The following is a 20,498-nucleotide window of genomic DNA, read 5'->3' as shown; positions in this document are numbered from 1 at the left end:
CACACCTGCAGGGGGGAGTCCCCAGGTGAGGAAGCCAAGGCTCCCAGGCACTTGGGGGACGGTTGGCTCTGCTCTGAGCAAGCGACCACCGGGCATCCACCAGGTGGCGCCTGCAGTGCGTCCCACTGGGTTCCTGGGCCCCATCTGGGCCACCTGCACCCCTCTACCCGGCAGTCCCAGACCTGCTGCGTGGCCTCCCCCAGGCCTCCTGGACTGTACGGGGGTGACACGGCTGGGCGTGTGGACTGCCGGGGCATGTCCCCGCTGCGTTGAGCCCTGCCACAGAGGGCCGTCTACCCTCAGAGGGGTAGGCTGATCTGCGGGTGCCCCCGATGCACCGGCCGCCTCACTCTTTACCCGCCACCCGCCAAAACCAGCCACAAAGTTGAAAAGCAGTGTTTATTGAAGAATTCGGAGGGAAAGTCTCATAATAGTAAAAATAGTAAAGTTGAATGTAAAAAGCACCCCCGTGCAGCACAACATCAGGCCGCGAGGCGCGGAGGGTGCTCCGAAGGCCCCTCCAAAGGGCACTGGGCCCACAGCGGGCCAGTGAAGCTGCTCCGGAGGACACGTGATATCTGGGACACCACCGAAGTGGGATGGCCCCAAAGGGACAAAAGGGGGGGAGGGAGGGGCTTTCTTGTCACTAAGATTAACAAAACCCCAAGATGCACGTGAATAGCATAATACACAGCAAGGGATTGCAACGTCGTTCCTCTGCCTATCGGGCGAGCCCGGCCTGGCCTGCCCCGGGAGGGAACCAGGCCAGCCTGCCACGGCCAGGCTGGGCCAGGACAGCCGGCGGGAGGGACGGGGGGCCGCAGGCGCGTGGCTGCGCGAGGTCCTCAGCCTTTTCCTATGTGAGGCTAATCATTCTGAAGGCCAAGGCCGTGTCTGGAGACCCGGATGAAATAAATTCGAGAAGCGCGCAGGACCCCTTCCTCCCGGAGGGCGGCGCAGCTCCTCCCAGTGCATCCAGAAGTAAACACGAAATCCTAACGGTCCTGCCAGGCTTCCTCCCCGACCCGGGGCCGGCGCGGTGGGCGGCGCGGCGCGGCCACCCGGCCTTCCTTCGTCACGCCGAGCCGCTGACCGAGTAGGAGAACTGCGGGAAGTGGGGCCTCCGCTCGCTGTCCTCGCCCTCGATGTTGTCACCTGCAGCCGGGTGGGCCGGAGGCGCGCTCAGACCCCGGGAGCCCCCGGGAGCGCGGGGCGGGAGGCGGCCCGAAGGCCGGTCCCGCAGGCCCTCCCGCGGGGGAGCTGGGCGGGCTTCCCTCCTCACCTTGGTCGGGCAGCGTGATCGTGATCATCTGGGCCGTGAACTCCTCCTCAAAATACCTGGTGTCTGTCTCCGACGTGACCTCAGGCTTGAAGGGAGGACTGAGCTGTGGGGGGGGTTAGGGGCGGCAGGTTAGGGGCTGAACTCTGCCCTGCCCCTGGGGCCTGAGCTCTCCCCCTCCAGGAACCCCCGGGAATGGGGCTCTGGCAGGGAGACGCACAGAGGGGGTGGCCCGGGCCCTGCACACATGGCCCCGCCACTAGGGGTCCACCGGGCCGGGCTCCCGGGTGCCCCACAGCTGGCCCTGCAGCTGGCCGGCTCTGCAGGCCCAGGCCCCCGCGCAGAAGGCCACAAGTCCATTCTCTTTTCTAGCTTTCATGACTTTCTGGTTCTCTGACGAGGTAGGAAGGAGACGAAGAGGGACTCCACAGGCCAGGATGGGGTCCCAGCCCCATCCTCGGGTGCCGTGCACACCCCTTCCTGACCAGAGAGCCACTGGCCCAGCTGCCAGGGGCTTCCACTCTGATCATTCATGATAGAGGGCCAGGCCCATCCCCACGGCCCCCTGACCCCCCACCAGGGCCAGTGAGTAGTATTCCCGTGCAGTGGCTCGGGGGGGACCCAAGAAGCAGCCAGTGCTGGGGTATGAGGTGCACGTGACATGCCCCAGATCCCCACAGGGCTCCCAGGGCCCTCCCTGCCCAAACTCCCACCAGGAGAGGAGGCCAGGCCTTCCTCTGCAGGAGCCCTCCGGGACCTCACCTGGCACAACAGGGAAGGGGCATCCTGAGTGCACGGCCTGGCTGGCCTCATTGGTGGCTCCAGGACAACAGCTCAGCTGGCTGAGTCAGGCCGCGGAGGTTGTGGGGGGAACTGTAGGGGACGTGCCCGTTCCCGTGGGAGGGCCCCCCAAGCAAGTACTGCCCTGCAGTACTCCAGGGCTGCCCCTCGTGAGCTAGCAGGAGTCAAGGTAGGGCAGCAGCTGGGCTGTCGGAGGGCAGGGCCCGGTGGTGGCAGACCTCAGGGCAGGGAAGTGGCTGGGAGCTGAGCAGGGTAGGGGTGCCCTGTCTTGTAGACAGGGCGGAGGCCCAGCCCGTGTGTGCGGCCTGCAGGGGAGGGGAGGATGGAAACCAGGTAGGAGTCTATTTGGTGACAGGTGTGCAGCACGCCCTGGTACAGCCTTCCTGACCTGCTGGGCCACTGCGCCCCCCAAGTCGCTCAGAGGGCGAAGGACAGAGGGATGGGGGCAAGCAGCAGCTGCCTCGCTCCTGGGAGGCCTCCTGCATGCGCTAGGCAAGCAGGTGCTGTGCTCCGATCGCATGTGCTCAGAGCGGCAGGACGGACTGTGGACAAGTGGAGAGAGTGGGAGGGCAGGGTTAGGGCCCCTGGGGGCTCCACTGCCAGCCTTCCACGGGCAGCCTCAGGGACGAGGAAGCCTGAGGCCCAAAGCTGACAGGGCGCCGGGTTCGGGGAGTCCACGCCCCCACACTCCCTCTGGGGGTTGGACCCAGGGAGGACCCTGCGGGAGGACCCTGTGCAGGGCTTGGGAGGAAATCCCGCCGTGCAGACCCTGTAAGCCTGGAGAAGGGGGGAGAAGGGGGGAGATGCGCCAGGCCACCGCACACACCTTCTTCTCATACACGTCCTGCCACACGATGCTAGCGAAGAAGCGGTGCTGCATGATCTCCTTGGCGTCCTCTGAGCCCCCTCCGAGCCTGCGGAGGGACACGTCAGGTGCTGCCACTGCCTGGCTCAGGGCTCAGGCCCCTCACCGGGCCCTCCTCCTGCTGGGGTCTCGGGGCAGCAGGGAGGACGGTGCAGGGGGCACAGCCTGGGGCTGGGGGGCACGGGAGAGGGGAGCCGGTTTGAGGCTGATGGTCCTGGGGCGGGGGATGGCATTGCCTCCCTGGGGGCTGTGGACAACACCAGGCCATGGGCCAGGCTCCTGCACGAGGAGGACATCGGGGAGGCAGGGCAGGGTCTTCCTGAGCAGGTGTGAGAGGCTGCAAGGTCCCCACCGGCCCTGGCCGAGGACGTCACACATCACCCACCAGCATGGCCCGGAGGCTGGCCCGCTGTCCCTGGGGGGCACGGGGGTGGGGTGGCCCATCAGCCCCTGCTGGCTCAGGGCCGAGGGCTCACCTCTGCTTGGGGTCCTTTTTGAGCAGCCCTGAGAGCAGGGACTTGGCCTCGGGGCTGAGCGTGTGCGGGAGGTGCAGCTCCTCCGTGAGGATGAGCTTGAAGAGCTTCTCGTGGTCCTGGTTGTAGAAGGGCAGGCGGCCGCACAGCATCTCGTACATGACCACGCCCAGCCCCCACCAGTCCACCGCCCGGCCATAGTCATTGTCCTCCAGCACCTGGGGATGCAGGGGCGTGGGTCACAGGCCGCCCGGGGGATGCGGGGGCCCAGGGCCCCTGGGGACGCCGCAGGTGCACACCTCCGGGGCCAGGTACTCGGGCGTCCCGCAGAAGGTCTTCATGGTGGCTTCGTCCTTGATGCCTTCCTTGCACAGCCCGAAGTCCGTGATCTTGATGTGCCCGTCCTTGTCCAGCATGAGGTTCTCCAGCTGTGGGGGGGGCGGGTCAGTGCCAGCCCCACCCCCTGCAGCGCACCCCCTAGGCCGCTCCCACCGCCCACCTTGAGGTCGCGGTAGACCACGTTCTTCTCCGAGTGCAGGTAGTCCAGGGCCGACAGGATCTCGGCCCCGTAGAAGCGTGCCCGGTCCTCGGGGAACACCCGCTCCCGGGACAGGTGGAAGAAGAGCTGCGGGACGAGGGCGTGAGGGTGTGCGGGCTGCGGGCGAGACCCTGCCTCCCGGGCGGGGACCCCAGGGCTCAGGGCCAGCCCCACGCATGCCGCGGCCACCCTACCTCGCCCCCGTTGGCGTACTCCATGACGAAGCAGAGGCGGTCGTGGGTCTGGAAGGAGTACTTCAGGGCCTGCGGGGGAAGCAGAGCTGGTACGCGGCCCCCGGGCCCCGCAGGACGCCCGACGCCCACGAGCCGGTCTTGAGTCTCAGGCAGGTAGGGTCCCGGAAGCTGGCGATCCTGGTGACCGCGTGGAGGCTTCCCCCGGGCTCGGGGCCCAGCCCGGGACGGGGTATGGTCAGCAAGGGGAGGACACGCCTGGGGCAGAGCTTCCTGGCTGCCTGGCCATCCAGGGACCAAGTTGTCCCCACAAGTGACTGCCTTGTGGTCTAGCCCAGCCTCCAGGGAGGAGCCCCATCCACGGAAAACACAGGACAGGCTGGTTTCTACCGGCCACAGACTCAGGCAGCGGTAATAAGCTGTGCCCCGTGAGCCCTGTCCCCTCGGAGAACCTGCAGGAGGGGGTGCCACCGCCAGGGCAGGGGGGCGGGGTCCAGCGTGCACGGACCCTGGAGGCCCTGTCGAGCGCGGCAGAGTGCTGTGGTCGTGGGGGTGCGCTGAGGGGGAGGGAAGGACACAGAGCCTGGACACGAGCAGCAGGAGCAAGGTGACACAAATCTGAGGCAAAGCCAGTAAGAAGAACGAGTCCGGGCAAAAAAATGAGACCTTCTTTTAAAAATGTCGGTCACTTCTCCTAAGAAAACGTTTTAAGGAACAGAAACTTTAGAGAAGTACAGCCCCTTCCCTACTTTGCTCCTGCTTTGGATCAGGCGGTCCCCTGGGCTGAGGACACCCTGAGTAGGTGACGCGGCCTGGGGGGGGGGAGGTCCCAGGGAGAGCCCGGGTGGGGGCAGCGCCTGGCCAGACCCTGCAGGTGAGCGCGGGCCCACCCACACCTTCCAGGAGCTGGCCGAGCCCGGGATGGCGCTAAGGCTAACGGCTTTCCGGACACTCCTCCTGGGCCGAGGGCCCCCTGGATGAGGATGAGACCCTCCTGGCTCCAGCCTCAAGGGGGGAGCAGCAGGAAGGGGGCGTGCAGGGCAGGCACGGGGGCTTGGGGGCCTCCCAGGGCCTCGGGCAGAGTGGGGGGAGGAAGACCCCATTCCGTGCACAGGGGCACAAACCACCCCCGCCTCCCGGCAACCTTGCCGGTGTGCCCACCCTCGGCCAGGCACGTGGGGCTTCCGTGGACAGGCTGGTGGCAAGGAGCCCCCGGCCCAGAGCCTCACCCCCGCAGGCAGCCCGGCGCCTCCAGGACTCACCGTCAGGAAGGGATGCCGAGAATTCTGGAGAACACGGTTCTCCGTGAGCGTGTGGGCAACCTCGTTCTGGAAGACAGAGCCCGGTGAGCCCCCGCCTGCCCCTGCCCGCCCCCACACCCCGGCCAGGCCCCGGCCCCGTGCCCCACCTTGGCCACAATGACCTCCTTGTTCAGGATCTTCATGGCGTAGTAGTGGCCTGTGGCCTTCTCCTTGACCAGGAGCACCTTCGCAAACGTGCCCTTCCCCAGCAGCTTCAGGTACTCAAAGTCATTCATGGTCTGTGGGTCACCGGGCAGGCACCTGGGGTCAGGGGGGCCCGGGCCCCCCCGCATCCCGCATCCCAGCCCTACTCCTCCCACAGGGCTCCCGCTGGCCACAATGGGGCAGCCAGGCCCCTCCAAGCTGGGGAAGCGCCTCACCACACGGTGCTTGGGCTTGGCCAGGGACACCTCCAACTCCTCAGCCCCCGAGTTGTCACTGCGCGAGCCCGACCGGAAGTCCATCATCTTTTCCTCCTGCCTCTTGAGCCCGTCGGCCACTGTCTGGATGGCAGTCATCCACTCCTCCCTGCAGGGCCGGCACGTGAGGCCCCATGACCCCGGCCTGGACACGGGGGGCAGCGAGGCCTGGTTCCCCACAAGGCATGTGCCCTCCCCACCAGGAAGCAGAGGCCCTGGCACCCAGCCGCCCTGTGCATCCATCTCATACCGCTCCTCGGGTGTGTCCACGTGGAAGGTGCGCTCAATGACCGTGGTCCACTGCAGGCAACGGATGATGAAGGTGTTGGGCCTGGGCCACTCAGTCTTCATCAGCTGACATTCTGGGGGCAGGGCTGGCAGGTGAGTCTGCACTCCCCGACACAGGGCCCACCTGCCCCCGCCCCCAGGACCCCACCACCAGGTCATGCAAAGCCCTATCCCATTCCCATTCCACGCCTTGGCTCCCCTGCTTGTAAAACCAGGGGTGGGACCCCTATTCCAGCCCTGAAACTCTGCTTGCAGGCAGTGAGGTGCCCCCGCAGGGCTGGCTGAGGTCGGGTCACCTCAGCCCCATGCCATCCTCTCCCCGGGTCTCTGAGCCCGAGCTGCATGCCAGGCAGCTCAACTGGCAAGAGGGAGAGGAGGAGGGATGCCCCGGGGGTGGGATAGAGGAGGGAAAGCAGCTGGCCCCCGAGCAGGAACCCCCTGCCATTTCCCCAGCCATGACTCCCAGCCCCCACCTCTAGCAGGGCCAGTCCCAGAGCAAAGGCCGGTGGGGACTCACCCTTCAGAGATGCCGCCTGTCCTGGGCAGGCAGCTGGAGGACATGACCCTCCCTGGAGGCTGCTCAGGCTGTACCCACCCCACACAATGGCATTCCCCCAACACCACCCGAGGCTGGGGATTCCAGGCGCATGGCAGGAACACGGAGACACATATCCAGAGCACGCACACACCTGGAGCATGCACACACCTGGAATCTGTGCACACTGGGAGCTCATACACAGCTGAAACACACGCACACTAAGGAGCTCAGAAGCATGCTCATGGCCAGAACAGGCACACAATTGGAGCAGGCACACAGCTGGGATGCATGCACACCGGGGGCTCGCACACAACGGGAACATGCCCACGCCTGGAGCAGACACACAGCTGGAATGTATGCACACTGGGAGCTCATACACAGCTGAAACTTGGGCACACCTGGAACACACGCACACTAGGAGTTCCCACACACTAGAAGCTCACACACAGTTGGAATGCATACACACCAGGAGCACGCTCATGGCTGGAGCACGCACACACCAGGAGTGCACACACCTGGAGCAGGCACACAGCTGGACCAGACACACAGCAAGAGCACAAACACACCAGGAGAATGCACAAGCCTGGAGCAGGTACACAGCTGGAGCACGCACACACCTGGTGCAGCCACACAGCTGGAGCATGCACACACCTGGTGCAGCCACACAGCTGGAGCATGCACACACCTGGTGCAGCCACATAGCTGGAGCACACACACACCTGGAGCAGGCACACAGCTGGGGCACGCACACACCTGGTGCAGCCACACAGCTGGAGCACACACACACCTGGAGCAGGCACACAGCTGGGGCACGCACACACCTGGTGCAGCCACACAGCTGGAGCACACACACACCTGGAGCAGGCACACAGCGGGAGCACACACACACCTGGAGCAGGCACACAGCTGGAGCACGCACACACACCAGTAATGCATGCACACCAGCAGTACAGGGGCTGTGGGGATGCACGAGGCCCCAAGAGGGGTGTGAGCCAGTCTGGGGTACCGCTGAGAAATTCTAGGGCGACGCTGGCCCCGTGTGTGTGAGGGCCCTAGCAACCTCAGGGGGCCCTGGCTGGGCTCGGCAGAGGTAAGGAGTGGTCTACCGGGGCTGGGCCTGGCCTATGTCAACATGGGGATGGGGGACAGAAAGCCTTGTGGCCTGTGTTCTCCGTCCCACACACCTACCTCCCACTCGCTCATCAGAGACCACCAGCTTTTCCCAGGACCTAGGCGCCTGGTGTCCATCCCACCCTGGCTTCCTGTGCCCCCACCCCTGGAATCCATCCCCAAGAAGCCCCTAGTCATAGAGGCCCCCACCGAGCCACGTCGCCGGCTTCAGGGCCCCAGCCCATCTGGATGACACCTACCTCCCGAGAGCCTCTGCAGAGTCGCCCCCATCCCCCCTGCACTCTGCCCGCAGGGAACATTCCCCAGGGTCCCCACAGCCCTGCCAGCAATGTGCCACGCACCCCAGTCAAGGAGGCACTGGGTGGAGCCCAGCCAGCCACCAGGCTGCAGGGACAGGGGTGCCTACCTCCTTGGTCTCCTGTCACCCTGGAGCCCCTACTCAATGGCTGCTCCAAGGAAGCCTGAAGATGCGGATGGGGTCAGGACTCAGTGGACCCAGGTCATGGTAAAGGTCCCCTGGGAGACCCCCAGGTGGGAGACTTACAGGGCAGGGGCTATGCTCCCCGCCGGACAGAAGCCCTCGGGGGGGGGTACGCTGGCCATGCCCCTTGCCCCTACAGCACAGCGCCGGCTACACTGAGAGGGTGGGCAGGACAGCCAAGGTCCAGGACCGCCCAGCTCTATGTCCCTGCCGCCCGCACGGAAGCCGTGAGTCCCTCCCCATCACCCCTGCTACCTCCCCGAGACTCTGGACCAGAACCTGGGCCAGACGTGGGGTAGCTACAGGACCCCAGGCTCCCAGGCTGAATGTCAGGGAAGGCAGAGGGACCCGGAGCGTGGAGATGTATAAAGGAGCCTAGGGTGGAGGCAGGACCCCCACAGCGGGCACCTTGTACCTTGGATGGCATCCCAAGAGGGGCCCAGGAGGTCTATCAGTTCAGGAGCCCATCACTCATCCTTCCCCCCCACCGCCCCGGGCCGTGTCCCGGGTCAGCCCTGGGCGGCCCAGCTCCATGCCCAGGTTACCCGAGCCCCACAGGTGGGGTTGCACCAGCTGTCCCCACCCCTTGCAGGTACAGAGTAAGGCCACCGGAACACGAAGCTTAGAGAAAGCACCAGGCTTTCCAGCTTTGCAGGCTGCCCCAGGCCCCTTGCGTGGCACTGCCCCCCACAAACCACCACAGGGCCGAGGCCTCTGGGGGCTCCTCCTAGGGGGGACAGAGGCTCCCGGAAGCCGAGTGCCCCTCTCGCACTCTCATCCTGCCTCCACACCCAGGACCGTTGTGGACAGACCCCGGTGAGCTCCAGGTGGCATCCAGCACGCTGGCTGTCCCCAGGCTGTGCCCCTCGGCCAGGCCCTCGGACGCCAGAGCAAGCGGGCCCTGGGACAGGTCCGGGGTGGCCAGCCTCGGAGCTCCCGGCAGCCAGAACCAGCCGCACGCTAGTTCCCACGGGGACTCAAAGCCAGCCCTGCCGCCCTGTCCTCCTGTCCAGTCAGGGTGGCCCGCGCCCAGCGGTGCCCAGCCGTGGCCCGGGGAGGCCGCACGCACTTACGTGCCATGGAGAAGTTGTTGAGGGGGGACTCTCGCTGCTCCACATCCTGGGGCCGCTCCTTGTAGCCGATGAACGTGCCGTCGTTCTTGAGGAGGAAGTACCGGGGCCGCCAGGTTTTGATGTACTCCCCTGAGGACACGGCGCGGTGAGGGGCCACGGCCGCCGGACCCTGCCCCGTCTGCCCACGGAAACCCCGCTCCTAGCGCACGCACCCAGGACACGCTAACCCGAGGACACTGCCCTCGCTCTCAGCAGGGCGGACGGGGGTGCCAGCGTGGCAGGGCTAAGGGCGCCCCCCACCCACCTGGGTCCGGCCAGGTGGCGGCCGCCAATTACTGTAGGGACAGCGGCCCTGGTCTGCAGGATGGAGCCCGGCGTGTGGCATGGAGGGGACAGCGAGTGGGACCCAGGGCGCCGTCTGCAGCAGCCCCCTGCCCCGGGGCCGGGCACTGGGACTCTTGCCTCCCCCCCACCCCACCGTGCAAGCGCGGGCATCACAGCGAAGCCAGGCCCAGGTGTCCGTGCGTTCCCCGGGCTGCGACCTGCCACCCTTGACCCCCACGCCCACGGATGGGGTACCCAGGTACACGGGGAAGTGTTCCCCAAGTTTCGCCACATCAGCCATAAACAGGCATTCACACTTAAGAACCAGAGCAGATGTCCTCAGCGATGTTGGAGCGACTGTCATTTTTCATACTGACACCCGGAAAAAAAATGTTTCATTTCCATTTTGCTAAGCAAAGAGTTTGCACAGCGACGGAGAACTTACTAATTAGACAACTGCTTTATCGCAGGGGCCACTGGGCAGCAGGTGAGGGGAGGCCGGGTCCCCACGCTCTGGGCCAGGCCCTCCGTCCCCGCAGGGCCCCGCGGCAGGGGCGCCAGCACAGGCCTGCTCAGGGCCAGGCACCGGGGGTGGGGGGGGGCTCCCCACCTCACTGCCCAGCGCCTCCACCAACCCAGTGGCCTCTGAGACCCAGCCCTGGCTCCACGACACCTGGTGGGGGCCGGGAGGTCACCCCAGCCCTACACGGCTGGCAAAGAGGGACCCGACTGAGGGCAGCGACCCGCTGAGCCCCCAAGCCTGCGAAGACGGTCAGCTGGGAAGGCTGGGGGGGTCTCGGGGGCCCGGGACCCGGCCGCCGCCTGGCTCCCCCACACCCCTTCCCCGCCGGTGCAGCGGGTGGGCCCGAGCGAGGAGGCTCCGGGCCGTGTGCAGCCCACCACCCGCGCGGCCCGGGCGCGCGCTCCCACCCCCTGCGCGCCAGCCTGGCGCTGTCGGCCCCTGATGGAGTGCCTCCCATCCCGCCAGCTGCCGCTCCCCGGGACGCTGGCTGAGCGGGGGAGCGATGAGCGCCTCGCCCGCGCTGCCCCGAAAATCCATCTTGATTCATCAACTGCCGCCGGCCCCCACCGCGCCCAGCACCGTGCCCCGTGCGTGCAGCCGGCACAAGTGCGCCTGCTCAGCCGCACCCACACGCTGGCCGGGGCCTCAGTTTCCCCATGGGGTCCAGGATCCCTGGAACGGGGGTGCCGGTGCTGCAGTACCCAGGACTCACCCGGCCACTTGGCTGTGCACCTGCAGCACTCCAGCAGCCTTCAACCCACCCCACTCCAGGGCCAGGAAGGTTCTGGAACCCAGAACTGGAGTAGGGGTTGCCGGGAGCAACGCTGGCAGGGACGAGGCTGAGCCCTCCACCAGCCCCAGACTCAGGGCATCAAGGGCGGCCACAGTCGGCCCCCAGCTGTCCCCCCGCTGTGCCCCACACAGCTGAGCCCCCTGAGGAGGAGCAGCGACCCCAGGGAGGCTGGAGCCAAGGCTCCGAGACTCGCAGACCCCCTTCTGCCGGGCAGGGGGCCGAGGCGGTGCCAGATGCGCCCCGGGCTGGGGCTGCGTGGGAATGCATTCAGCCACACGTCGGGGGCCCCGGAGCCCTCCCCCCAGCGCTGGGCTGACAAGGACGGAGGGAGTAGGGGACGCAGCTGCCCTGTGCCTGCCCACCGCTGTCCTCGGGGGCTGGGGCCGTGGGGTCGGGGAGGGGACACACACACCAGCCTTCACTGTGGCAGCTGACGACCACGGACGCCCGAGTGCCGTCAGGGCGCTGCTCCCGACGGGGGCCCCCGCCACTGCCTCGGGGAGACGCCTGCCCGCAGCCAGGCCACGACCCCCGAGGGCTCTCCGTCCACCGCGTCCACCGCGTCCACCCCACACAGGGTTCAGCACAGCCCCGGGACCAGCCTCAGGGGCGCTCAGCACGGCTCACCCTGCACCCCCGCCACGGGCGAGGCGCCCCTGCCCAGACGGTCTGCCCCTGGCCTCCGGCGGGCAGGCAGGGCGCGCGGCGTCTGGCTCCCCACCCGGACTCGGCCCTCGACCCTGCAGCCCCACACCCGCCCTCGGAGGCCACGGCCTGCCCGGCCAGCAGAGGGGACTCGGCGCCCAAGCTTCATCCCAACGCCCGTCCATCCGCAGTAAGGGCTCCAGCTGCCCTGGCGGCGTGGAGTGGGGCACACGCAGGCCCGCACGCGGACCAGGGCTCCCCACGTCCTCCTTCCCCCCTCAGGGCCCCACAGCTCCCGGCACGTGCCCCGCGCATCCTCCACTACAGGGGCCCTTCGGACACTGCTCATCTTGGAGCCAGCTCGTCCCCAGGGAGAGGGACGGGCTTCCTCGTAGGCAGCCGTGGCCTCCTACAGCCCAAGTCACACTGACAGGGCCGCACAGCCAGGGCTTGGGGACAGCACGGGCAGGGGCTGCGGGCCTGCGCCCTCCGGGCGCCCCGGGCACGGGTCCCGAGCCACACTACGGCCAGGGCAGCCCGGGCGGCAGCACACCGAGGGCTGGCACCCACGCGCAGGGCAGTCGGGGGTCGCGCCGCACGCTCAGCCCAGGCCTGATGCCCGAGAGTCCTCCACGCCGTGACCCGGCCCGTCAGCCCCGGGCCACGGTCCACTCAGCCACAGCACCCCGAGACCCGCGAACGTTCCCTCCCAGTCCCCAGTTTTTGGCGAAAGTGCTAGATAGTCACTTTGCTGCAGCAGCGGTGGCGGTGGCAGGCGGCGGCTGGCGGGGTGCCAGGCGGTGCCGAGCTGTTTCTCCACAGCAAAGCAAGCCCCAGCAGGCCCGGGGAGCGGGCGCCAGCTGACAGCGGCGACCGTGCGGTCCCCTGCCGCCAACACATCCATCGCGGGCCGACAGCTGCCGGGCGCCCATTTACCTTCTCCAGCACAGTGAGCAAACGGCCCCGCTGACGGCAGCCCATCCATCGCCGCCCTCCAGGAAGGGGCGGGCACGGGTCATCTCGGGGGGCCCGGCCTGCCAGGCCTCTGCCAGTGCAGCAGCCGACACACCCCCACTCACGCGGCCCCGGGCCTGGTGCGGCGAATCAAGCCAACCCGCCCCGTGACCCTGAGCCGTCCCGAGGGCAGCGTTTGTGGGGTCGGCCCCCGGCAGGGCACGAGCGGCCGCTGGAGGAGGGCATACGCTGCCCTCCCGGAAGGCCCGCCTGGCGGGGGGGCTCCTCATGCCCCTGGCTCCCTGGGGAAACTGAGGACTCTCACGGTCACGGATGCTGAGCAGAGACCCGGTCCTGCGGGCCAGGCTGAGCTGCTCACGGGGCTTCGGCTCTGCCCCCACGCAGGCAGGCCCCCGAGTCACGGCCCGGTAGACACAGGCAGCCTCAGGAACACGGGAAGGCACTGGGGGCCACCGGGCACTCCCTCCTGCCCAGGACGGTGCCCCCCACCAACCTCCGCGTCGTCCAAACCCACTCCTGGGCGCGGCCACCCGCCCATCACCCCAGCCGAGATGCCCCTCCAGCCACCGTGTTCCCCGCGCACCCACCTCCTCCGTGGGCACCACCTACCATCGGCAGGCCGGCCAGAGGAGGGGCCGCCCTGAGTCCCAGCCCCTGGGACATGGCCACGAGGCGTGGTCCCCGGGCCTGCGCCCTGGTCCGGGGGCCCCCGCCCACACCACGGGCTCACTGCTGGTGTCCTGCCCCCGCGGCCCGCAGACCCTCACCCAATTCACGGCTCATTCGGTGCCCCCTCGGAGAGGCCACAGCCCCAGTGCCCTGCGGCCAGCTGCTAGGCCCTTGTTTATCTCCCTGCGCGCCCCCGCCCCCGCCCCCTCCCAGTGTCCCCCAACGAGCCAGCCACTGGCTCCAACAGACGTGCACCTGGCCCCACCGCAGATGGGCTCGGTGAGGCTGGGTTGGGTGGGGGGTTCGGGGGCAGCCGCAGCCACACCTTTGCCTCAACGAGATCCTGGGGGCTGGGAGGGGAGTGGGCAGCCGCCAGGCTATGTGTCCACCAGCTTCCCCCATGTACGCCGGCCTCTTGGGCCACAGGCCTGGGGACGGGGGCTGCGGTCATGGGGCCCCCCTGGGGATCTGGGAACCACATCCAGAGTCTGGAGACGCCACCTCAAGCCCCCGGGGTTGGCAGAAGCAGCACGGAGGAACCCCTCCCCTACAGGGCATCAAGTTAACGCCCCGAAACGCAGGCCGACTCCTGAAGGCTGGGGACGACACCTGACGGCGGGAGCAAACGCGGGCACGGCCGCAGGGGATGCGCAGCTCCGGGAGCTGGCCTGGGACTCGCCGCCCCCCACCGCGGCCTGGGACCCAGGGACCTGGGCCAGCCGAGCAAAGGAGCCCCGGGCCGGGGCCGCCCGTGCCGAGCGACAGGAGCGGCGGGCACCAGGCCGCTGTGGGGAGCGGGCGCAGAGCCACCGCCATGGGCTCCGGTTACGGGGGGGCCCTCGGGGGGGGCCCTGGCCCGGAGCCCGGCCGGGTGTGCCTGGGCAGGAGGGACACCAGGGGCGGCCGAGCCAGGGCCCCCCCCACAGCGCTCCTCAGCACTTCTAGGAACTCGGGCTGCTGCAGCCCCGGCTCGCCTCTCCCGAGAGCTGGCGGCAGGTGGGGGTCTGGGCGCGGCGCTCGGTGCCGCCCCCCCCCGCATCCCCCCCGCCCCCCAGCCCGGGCCTTGCGCCCCTCCTGCATCAAGTGCGCGGTGCTGCCCAGGGCCCGCTGCACGGAGCACGGCCCACCAGCGCCCAGGCCCCTGCCCCGCCCCTGCTTGAGACTCCCCCACCCCCTGCACGGAGCCCGGCCCCCGCAGGGCAGCCCTGCTCAGACAGCACGCCACAGCACAGGCCCAGGCACCCAGGGACGGCGGGCGGTGACCCCTCACCCCCCCCCCGAGCGAGTCACCCCAGCTTCCTCTTCTGTTGTTTGTAATGCACAGAGAAGCCAACATGTTCACAAAACAGGAAACAGCCCCCAGTGGTGGTGGCCATGGACACAGCCACACACCAGGGCCAGCAGGCCCTGGAGCCCAGCTCCCGCCCCCAGGCCTGGCCCCCCTGCACCAAGCTGCCCTGGGGGCAGCCCCGGGCCCCCCACCCCACCCCACACAGCTCCAGCTGCCTCACAGACCGGGAGCTGCCAGGACCAAAGCCACAGCCACCTTGCCAGAGAAGCCCAGGAGGGGCAGCCCTGCCCTCCAGCCCAGGCCACGGGGCCAGGGGAGTAGATCCCCCCCTTCCTTCGGTGTCCTGCTGAGCCCCTCACCCCAGGGGGGCGGCCAGCCACACCCCCTCCAACAAAGGACAGCTGACTCCAGGGCGGGATGTGCTCTAGTGTGTTCAACAGGCCTGGCGTGGCTCGGCAAAGCTCACACCCCCTCCGAGGGGAACCAGGCTGCACCCTCCACGGTCCCCCGCACCCACACTGGGCCTGCAGGACCAGGGACGGGGTAACGGACGGCGTCACCACTGCCCCCCACCTCAGAGCCACGTGGGGCACACAGGTAATGCCAGGGCCCCGGCAGGAAACAGGACCAGCCACAGCTGAGGGAGGGGCGGTGGGAGAAACACGGCCCGGGGAGCCCAGGCCCCACCAGGGCGCCCGGACCTGGAAAGTGCTCGGGGCACCGCAGGGCAGGGCCAGGCCAGGGCCAGGCCTGCTGACCCCTGGCCACACAGGTCCTGGGAGCAGCGGTGCCCGCGCCCCCAGCGCAGCTCTCCCCCACCCCCCCACTGTCAATCCCAGCTCCCAGACCAGGGGCCGCAGGCCAGCCGAGCGCACTCCCCGCGGGTCCCTCCTGGCCGATGGCCGGCCAGGGTCAGCACAGGGGTGCCCGGGGCTCCCCGCCCAGGCCCAGAACCCCCCCTCCATCCACCTAGCTCCTCACTGCCTTCCTCCCCTCTCCTGGTCCCCCGGGTCCTGCTGGCCTGACCCCCAGGAGAACCACAAGCTGGCTGGCTGGGCGGACGGTGCCCACGCTGTCCTGGGTTCCGAGACTAGGCCCGGGGGGCATGGGAGCCCCAGAGCAGCTGCAGACACGCAGGCCGTGACCTTCGCGCTGGGTGGTCAGAAGACAAAACTGGATGCCGCAGGCCGCTGGCTAGACCTACACCCTGGAGCACGCGTGGGTTTTTAATTGTCAACCTTTAGAAATCAGGAGAATGCACATAAGGGAGCTTTGAAAATGTACATTTTTGGAGCAAAATACCAAGCCCACCAGCCTCCAGCAGCCAGGCCTGGGCTCAGGTGTGCGCTTATCACTCGGCTAATGAGCGTCAGAACAGCCGCCTCTGCTCTGGAAGCCCACCCACCTCTGGGGTCCCCGTCGGCCCAGCCTGCTGCCCAGCCACCCGAGCCTTCAGCAGCTTGGGCTCACTCTCCCGGGGACCCGCTCCCCACTGGACACACGGGGACACTGAGGCCCAGAGGGCTTGCCTGGCCCCCGGAACGGGTCAGTGCAGGGCTCAAGCCCCGGCGTCCCCACCCAGGCCGGCCTCCCCGCTACCCACCACAAGGGCTCCGGCCCCCGCACGCGGCAAACAGGTCACCTGGGAACAGCCCCAAAGTCACTCCCCATGGATAGATACCCGCCTCCCCACAGGGAGCTGGGACCCCCTCTCTTGGCCTGAGGCTGGGGCCTGGAGGCTGCTGAGGCTGGCTGCACCCTGACTGGAGGCCCCCCACAAGCCGCGTGACAAACGTCAGCAGGCCGTGCCCTGCCACGGTTCCTATCGTTTACACGGGGAGACCAAGGCACTGAGAGCTCAACAGATTTGCCCTGGGGGGGGAGAGGGGATAGTCACAAAGCAACCAAATCAGATTCAAACTCAGCTCTCCGGATGCCCCCTGGCCCAACACCCCACAGCCCCTTCAGAAGGCACACGCCCTGAGTAGCAACCGGAAAGGCACCCCTACCCCAGCCCGGCTGGCAGGGGACGTCCCCATGCCTGGGTCTGGGGCCCTGGGCAGCCCCGAGGCCCAGGACCTCCTGGGTCAGCCCTTCATCTAACAGTCGGGCAGCAAACACTTGTCAAGGATGAAGAGGCACCGGTCCCACGAAGGGGACTGTGGACACGTGCTGCTGCCGGGCCCGGGGCAGGTGAGGGGGAGGGCTGGCCAGGGGTCCTGGGGCGCCGAGGAGGACGGAAGCGGGGGGACCGGGTTCTTAGGGGAAGCTAGGTGGAAGGGCTCCCCCGGACCGCAGGGCCCTGAGCGTCCCGGCCTCTGTCTGCAGTCCCCGTGCAGCAGCCTCCCTGCAGCGGCCACACGAGCTCTAGAAACACAGCTGACCACATCCCTGACCCCGCGCCTCGAATGCTCGGCAGCCCCAGCCCCTCCTCCCTGCCCCTCCGCGCCTCCCCCCGCTGCTCCTGCGGCTCCCCGGCCAGCTCCCTGCCCGCTCTGCTGGGGAGCCCCTGTGCACCCTCCAAAGCCCAGACACCTGCTTTTGCCACGCCCCCTGGCTGCTCCCCATGTCTGAGGATCCCCCTCCCCACAGCCCGTGGGACCCTGCGGTGGGGACAGGGCACCCTCCTGCCATCTGCTGTAGGACGCGCTCGAGGAGTGGCTGATTAGCCAGCTGGGGTCACCAGAGCCTGGGCAGGAACAGGTCCGGAGGAAGAGGAAGTGGGGTGGGGGCAGCTAATTCCCGCTCTGGGCCAGGAGGCAGTCACTCGCCAGGGGCACCTGGACGGGAGGCCTGTCCATCTGCCGCTACCCATCCCGGAGCAACAGAGGCCCGCGAGCCCGGGGCCCCGTGGATGCGGACAGGGCAGGCCCGGCGGGCGCGGGCCAGGCGGCTCGCTGCTCCAGCACATGCAGGCCCCGTGCTGGGCCCCAGGGTGGTGCGGAGCCCCCCCAGCCCAGGCCCGAGGCGGTTAGCAGGCCAGGCGCAGCACCTCGGCCCTGGCCTCAGGAGCCCTCGGGCAGTGCCCCGGGCCGCCAGCGAGCCAGGCCTTGGACGCGCCCCAGCGTCCTCCCTGCCTCCCAGGAAAGCAGGCAGGGAGGTGGCGGTGGCTCTCCTGCCCTAGGGACCCCGCCAGGTGGCCACTACGCCAGCCCGGCCTCCCGAGGGGAGCCGGCCCCGGGACCCCCGCCCCAGCCCCAAGCCCCGCGGGCACTAACCTCTCTTGTGCAGCCAACCCTCCTTCACGATGGCCACGTCGTTCATGGCGCCCCGCTCCATCGGGCCAGGGCCACCCCAGCGCCCCTCGCTGGCCCCTCTCAGCAGGGTCTCCCCGAGCCCAGCCAGCGTACCCAGCCTCTGGAAGAATCAAGGGGCAGTGTGTGAGGTTTGTCCACCCCTCCAGCCCCACGGTGAGGCCGGGAGGCCCTGCGCACCCAGGGTCCCCTGCTGGGTCCTTCCGCCCCCTCGCAGCCCTGAGCCACAGCCACCCCCCATGGCTCCCACCACAGCCCCCGACAGAGTCCAGGTTACCAGCCCTGCTCCCTGAGGCCGAGGCTGCAATCCCCCTGCCACCCCTCTCTGACACCCAGGTCCCCAGGGTCTGCTGGCTCTTCTACATTCCCACTTCCCCCTGCCTGGCCACAGACCCTTCCCCACCCCAGAGGCCTTCCGGGTATATCCCAGCCTCCCTAACCTGCCACCTCCTCCAGGCAGCCCCTCTGACTGCTCTGGTCTACGCTGCTTGGCCTCTCCAGGGCCCTGGTGAGTGCCCCTGAGCTCCCTGCCCACAGGCCGGGGTTCCTCCTTCTCGCCGCAGACTAGGAAAGAGGAGAAATTCAAACAGAACAAAGTAGGGCCAGGAGACCAGGCGGCTGGCGCAAATGAGAGCCCGGAGCCCTCGGGGGGACATAAAATACCTCCCCCCAAGAAACCCCAAGCCCCTCCTAAACCACAGCACCCTGCCGGTCTGAATCTGGTTCATTCATCCGGCCAGCATGGACCAGGCATCTCTGGTTTCGCCAGGCTCGGCCCCGGGGACAAAGAGAGGTTCACATGGTCCGGTCTGAGAAGCACCCAGTCCAGGCTGGTCACAGACCCATAATTACAGCATTCAGGAGGCAACAAATGGGGGGGTGCTCTAGACAAATGCAGAGGCCCTGGCACCCGCCCTGGCCCACCAGCAGCCTTCCCTGGAGCAGACACTTTGGCCATTGAACCTGAGGGGCCCTCCCCGTCGCTCCCTGCTGGATGAACTCCTAGGCATCCCCCAAAACCCAGTTTACACCTTCACCCACTCTGTGCATCCTGGGAAAGAGCACTCTTCCCAGGCGCAGTCCTCTGCGAGCCCTCCGCGAGCCCTCCACGCGAGCACTGCCGAGGGCAGCCCGGGGGCCACTTGTCTTGGGGACCTCGGGCCCAGGACGTCCGGGGACCTCTGCAGCGAGCCCAGTACGGCTCTTCCTACAGCTGTCTAGGCACCCTCTGGCCACGCACCTTACCGGCCTCCTGGGGCAGGGTGGGGGCCCAGAGGAGGCTGCTCTGAACCTGCAGTCTTAGGCTAAATTTAGAAGAGCGAGAAGCCCCCACTGGCTGTGTGTATCGCCAGGCCAGGGAACACACTTTGCCCAGGGAGAAAGTGCCCAATGTGCCCTGCACGCCACTGGTGGCCGAGCGCCGCGAGCAAGACCTCCAAGGACAGGGCTCCGAGCCCCCACGGCAGGCTGGGGCCCCTCTGGGGACACAAGTGGGCGTGGCCTGGAGGCAGAGAGCTGGCCTTGGAGACCTCTGGATGTCCCCCGCCCCCACCCTGGCCTACGTGGGGCCGCGGCTGACAGAGTCAGACAGCTGTCGAGCCCCGCGTGTAAAAATATATCTGTGCGCACACACAGGCTGGTGTGCATCTGCAGGGAGACGCACGCGGCAGGCCCGCAGCGGGCAGCCTCGGGGCGCACTCGGGGCGCACGGCCGCAGGGACGGAGCCCCTGTTTCCCGCAGCTTCCGGACCCCAGGGCCTCCACCCTGAGGGCTGGTAGCGTCATTATTATTTAGGGGACAGCTCACGGGGCGCTGCCTGCGCTCCCAGGGCCCCTTCCTCTGCCTCCAGGCGCCGCCCGGGACCGCGGGTTCAGCTGGCGCAGGGCAGGGGACCCAGGCTCGCCAGGCGCCCCCGCCCTCCCCTTGCACCGGGGCTCGGGGCACACCCGGCCCCCGCCCCCCCGACAGCGCGCAGGAACCAGTCGGGTCCGCGCCCCCGCATCCGGGCCTGGGTGGGCGGCACCCCCAGGCCACCGCTCAGGCGCAGGCTGCAGGCCAGCCGCGGGCGCGGCCTTTGTGGGCCGCCGGGCACCTCGCCATCACGTACAACTTTTTGTCTCCGGGCAGCGGAGGGCTCTGCCGCGGGGACCCCGCAAACTTGCCGCGGCTGCGCGCACCCCGCGAGCACCCCGCGAGCACCCCGCGCCCCGAGGCCGCCGCCTCCAAGGTCAGGACGGAGGCCCGGCGCACCCCCGCCGCCCGCCCGGCCCGCGCCCTCCCCGCCCAGGCCGCGCTCGGCCACTTCCTGCTCCGCTCCCCCGACCCCGCCGCGCGCGGGCCGCCCCCGCCAACAAAGCGCCCGCGGGAGGAAGTCGGGCCCAGGGCGCGTGCGGGGCACTCACCGGGCGCCTCCGGGCCGAGCTCGCGTCCCCGGCTGCGCTGCTGTGCTGGCTGCGCTGGGCCGTCCTCCCGCCGCGCTTTTCGCGCCTCCGCCGGCCCGCCCTCTCCCCGCCCTGTCCCCCCGCCCTCTCCCCGCGCCGCCCCGCCCACATCCGCCTCCGCCGCCCGGGGCGCCCCCAGCGCGGCATGCGGCAGGCGGCGGCCCAGGCTCCCCGTGGCCGAGTGCTGCCTGGCCTGTTTCCCGG

At 68.7% G+C, this 20,498-nt stretch overlaps 1 protein-coding gene across 1 annotated transcript; it reads right to left on the bottom strand.

Annotated features, from left to right (window-relative positions):
• Positions 1-1,075: 1,075 nt before the first annotated feature.
• On the bottom strand, positions 1,076-17,870 carry LOC129514778 (RAC-alpha serine/threonine-protein kinase-like). The gene is made up of 13 exons (XM_055333486.1): positions 17,817-17,870; positions 9,379-9,507; positions 6,118-6,229; positions 5,829-5,976; positions 5,556-5,687; positions 5,410-5,475; positions 4,151-4,219; positions 3,918-4,043; positions 3,718-3,846; positions 3,422-3,636; positions 2,907-2,994; positions 1,283-1,385; positions 1,076-1,155 (listed from the first exon to the last, which is right to left on the bottom strand). Exons 1-13 carry the CDS (start codon positions 17,860-17,862, stop codon positions 1,076-1,078), a joined length of 1,443 nt encoding a protein of 480 aa, XP_055189461.1. The 5' UTR covers positions 17,863-17,870.
• Positions 17,871-20,498: the final 2,628 nt, after the last annotated feature.

The sequence above is a fragment of the Nyctereutes procyonoides genome, unplaced genomic scaffold (assembly GCF_905146905.1).
Source record: "Nyctereutes procyonoides isolate TBG_1078 unplaced genomic scaffold, NYPRO_anot_genome, whole genome shotgun sequence".
Classification (NCBI taxonomy): domain Eukaryota; kingdom Metazoa; phylum Chordata; class Mammalia; order Carnivora; family Canidae; genus Nyctereutes; species Nyctereutes procyonoides.
Note: the sequence above shows the minus strand (reverse complement) of the source record. Positions and strands in the feature narration are given on the sequence as shown.

Bases quoted from the DNA above. Each gene is read 5' to 3' on its own strand.
- LOC129514778 (XM_055333486.1), bottom strand. From the start codon at position 17,862: ATGAACGACGTGGCCATCGTGAAGGAGGGTTGGCTGCACAAGAGAG. The intron at 5,476-5,555 runs GTGGGGCACGGG...TCTGTCTTCCAG, and splicing joins AGGAGGTCATTGTGGCCAAG to AACGAGGTTGCCCACACGCT. The intron at 1,156-1,282 runs GTGAGGAGGGAA...ACCCGGCTGCAG, and splicing joins GATCACGCTGCCCGACCAAG to GTGACAACATCGAGGGCGAG.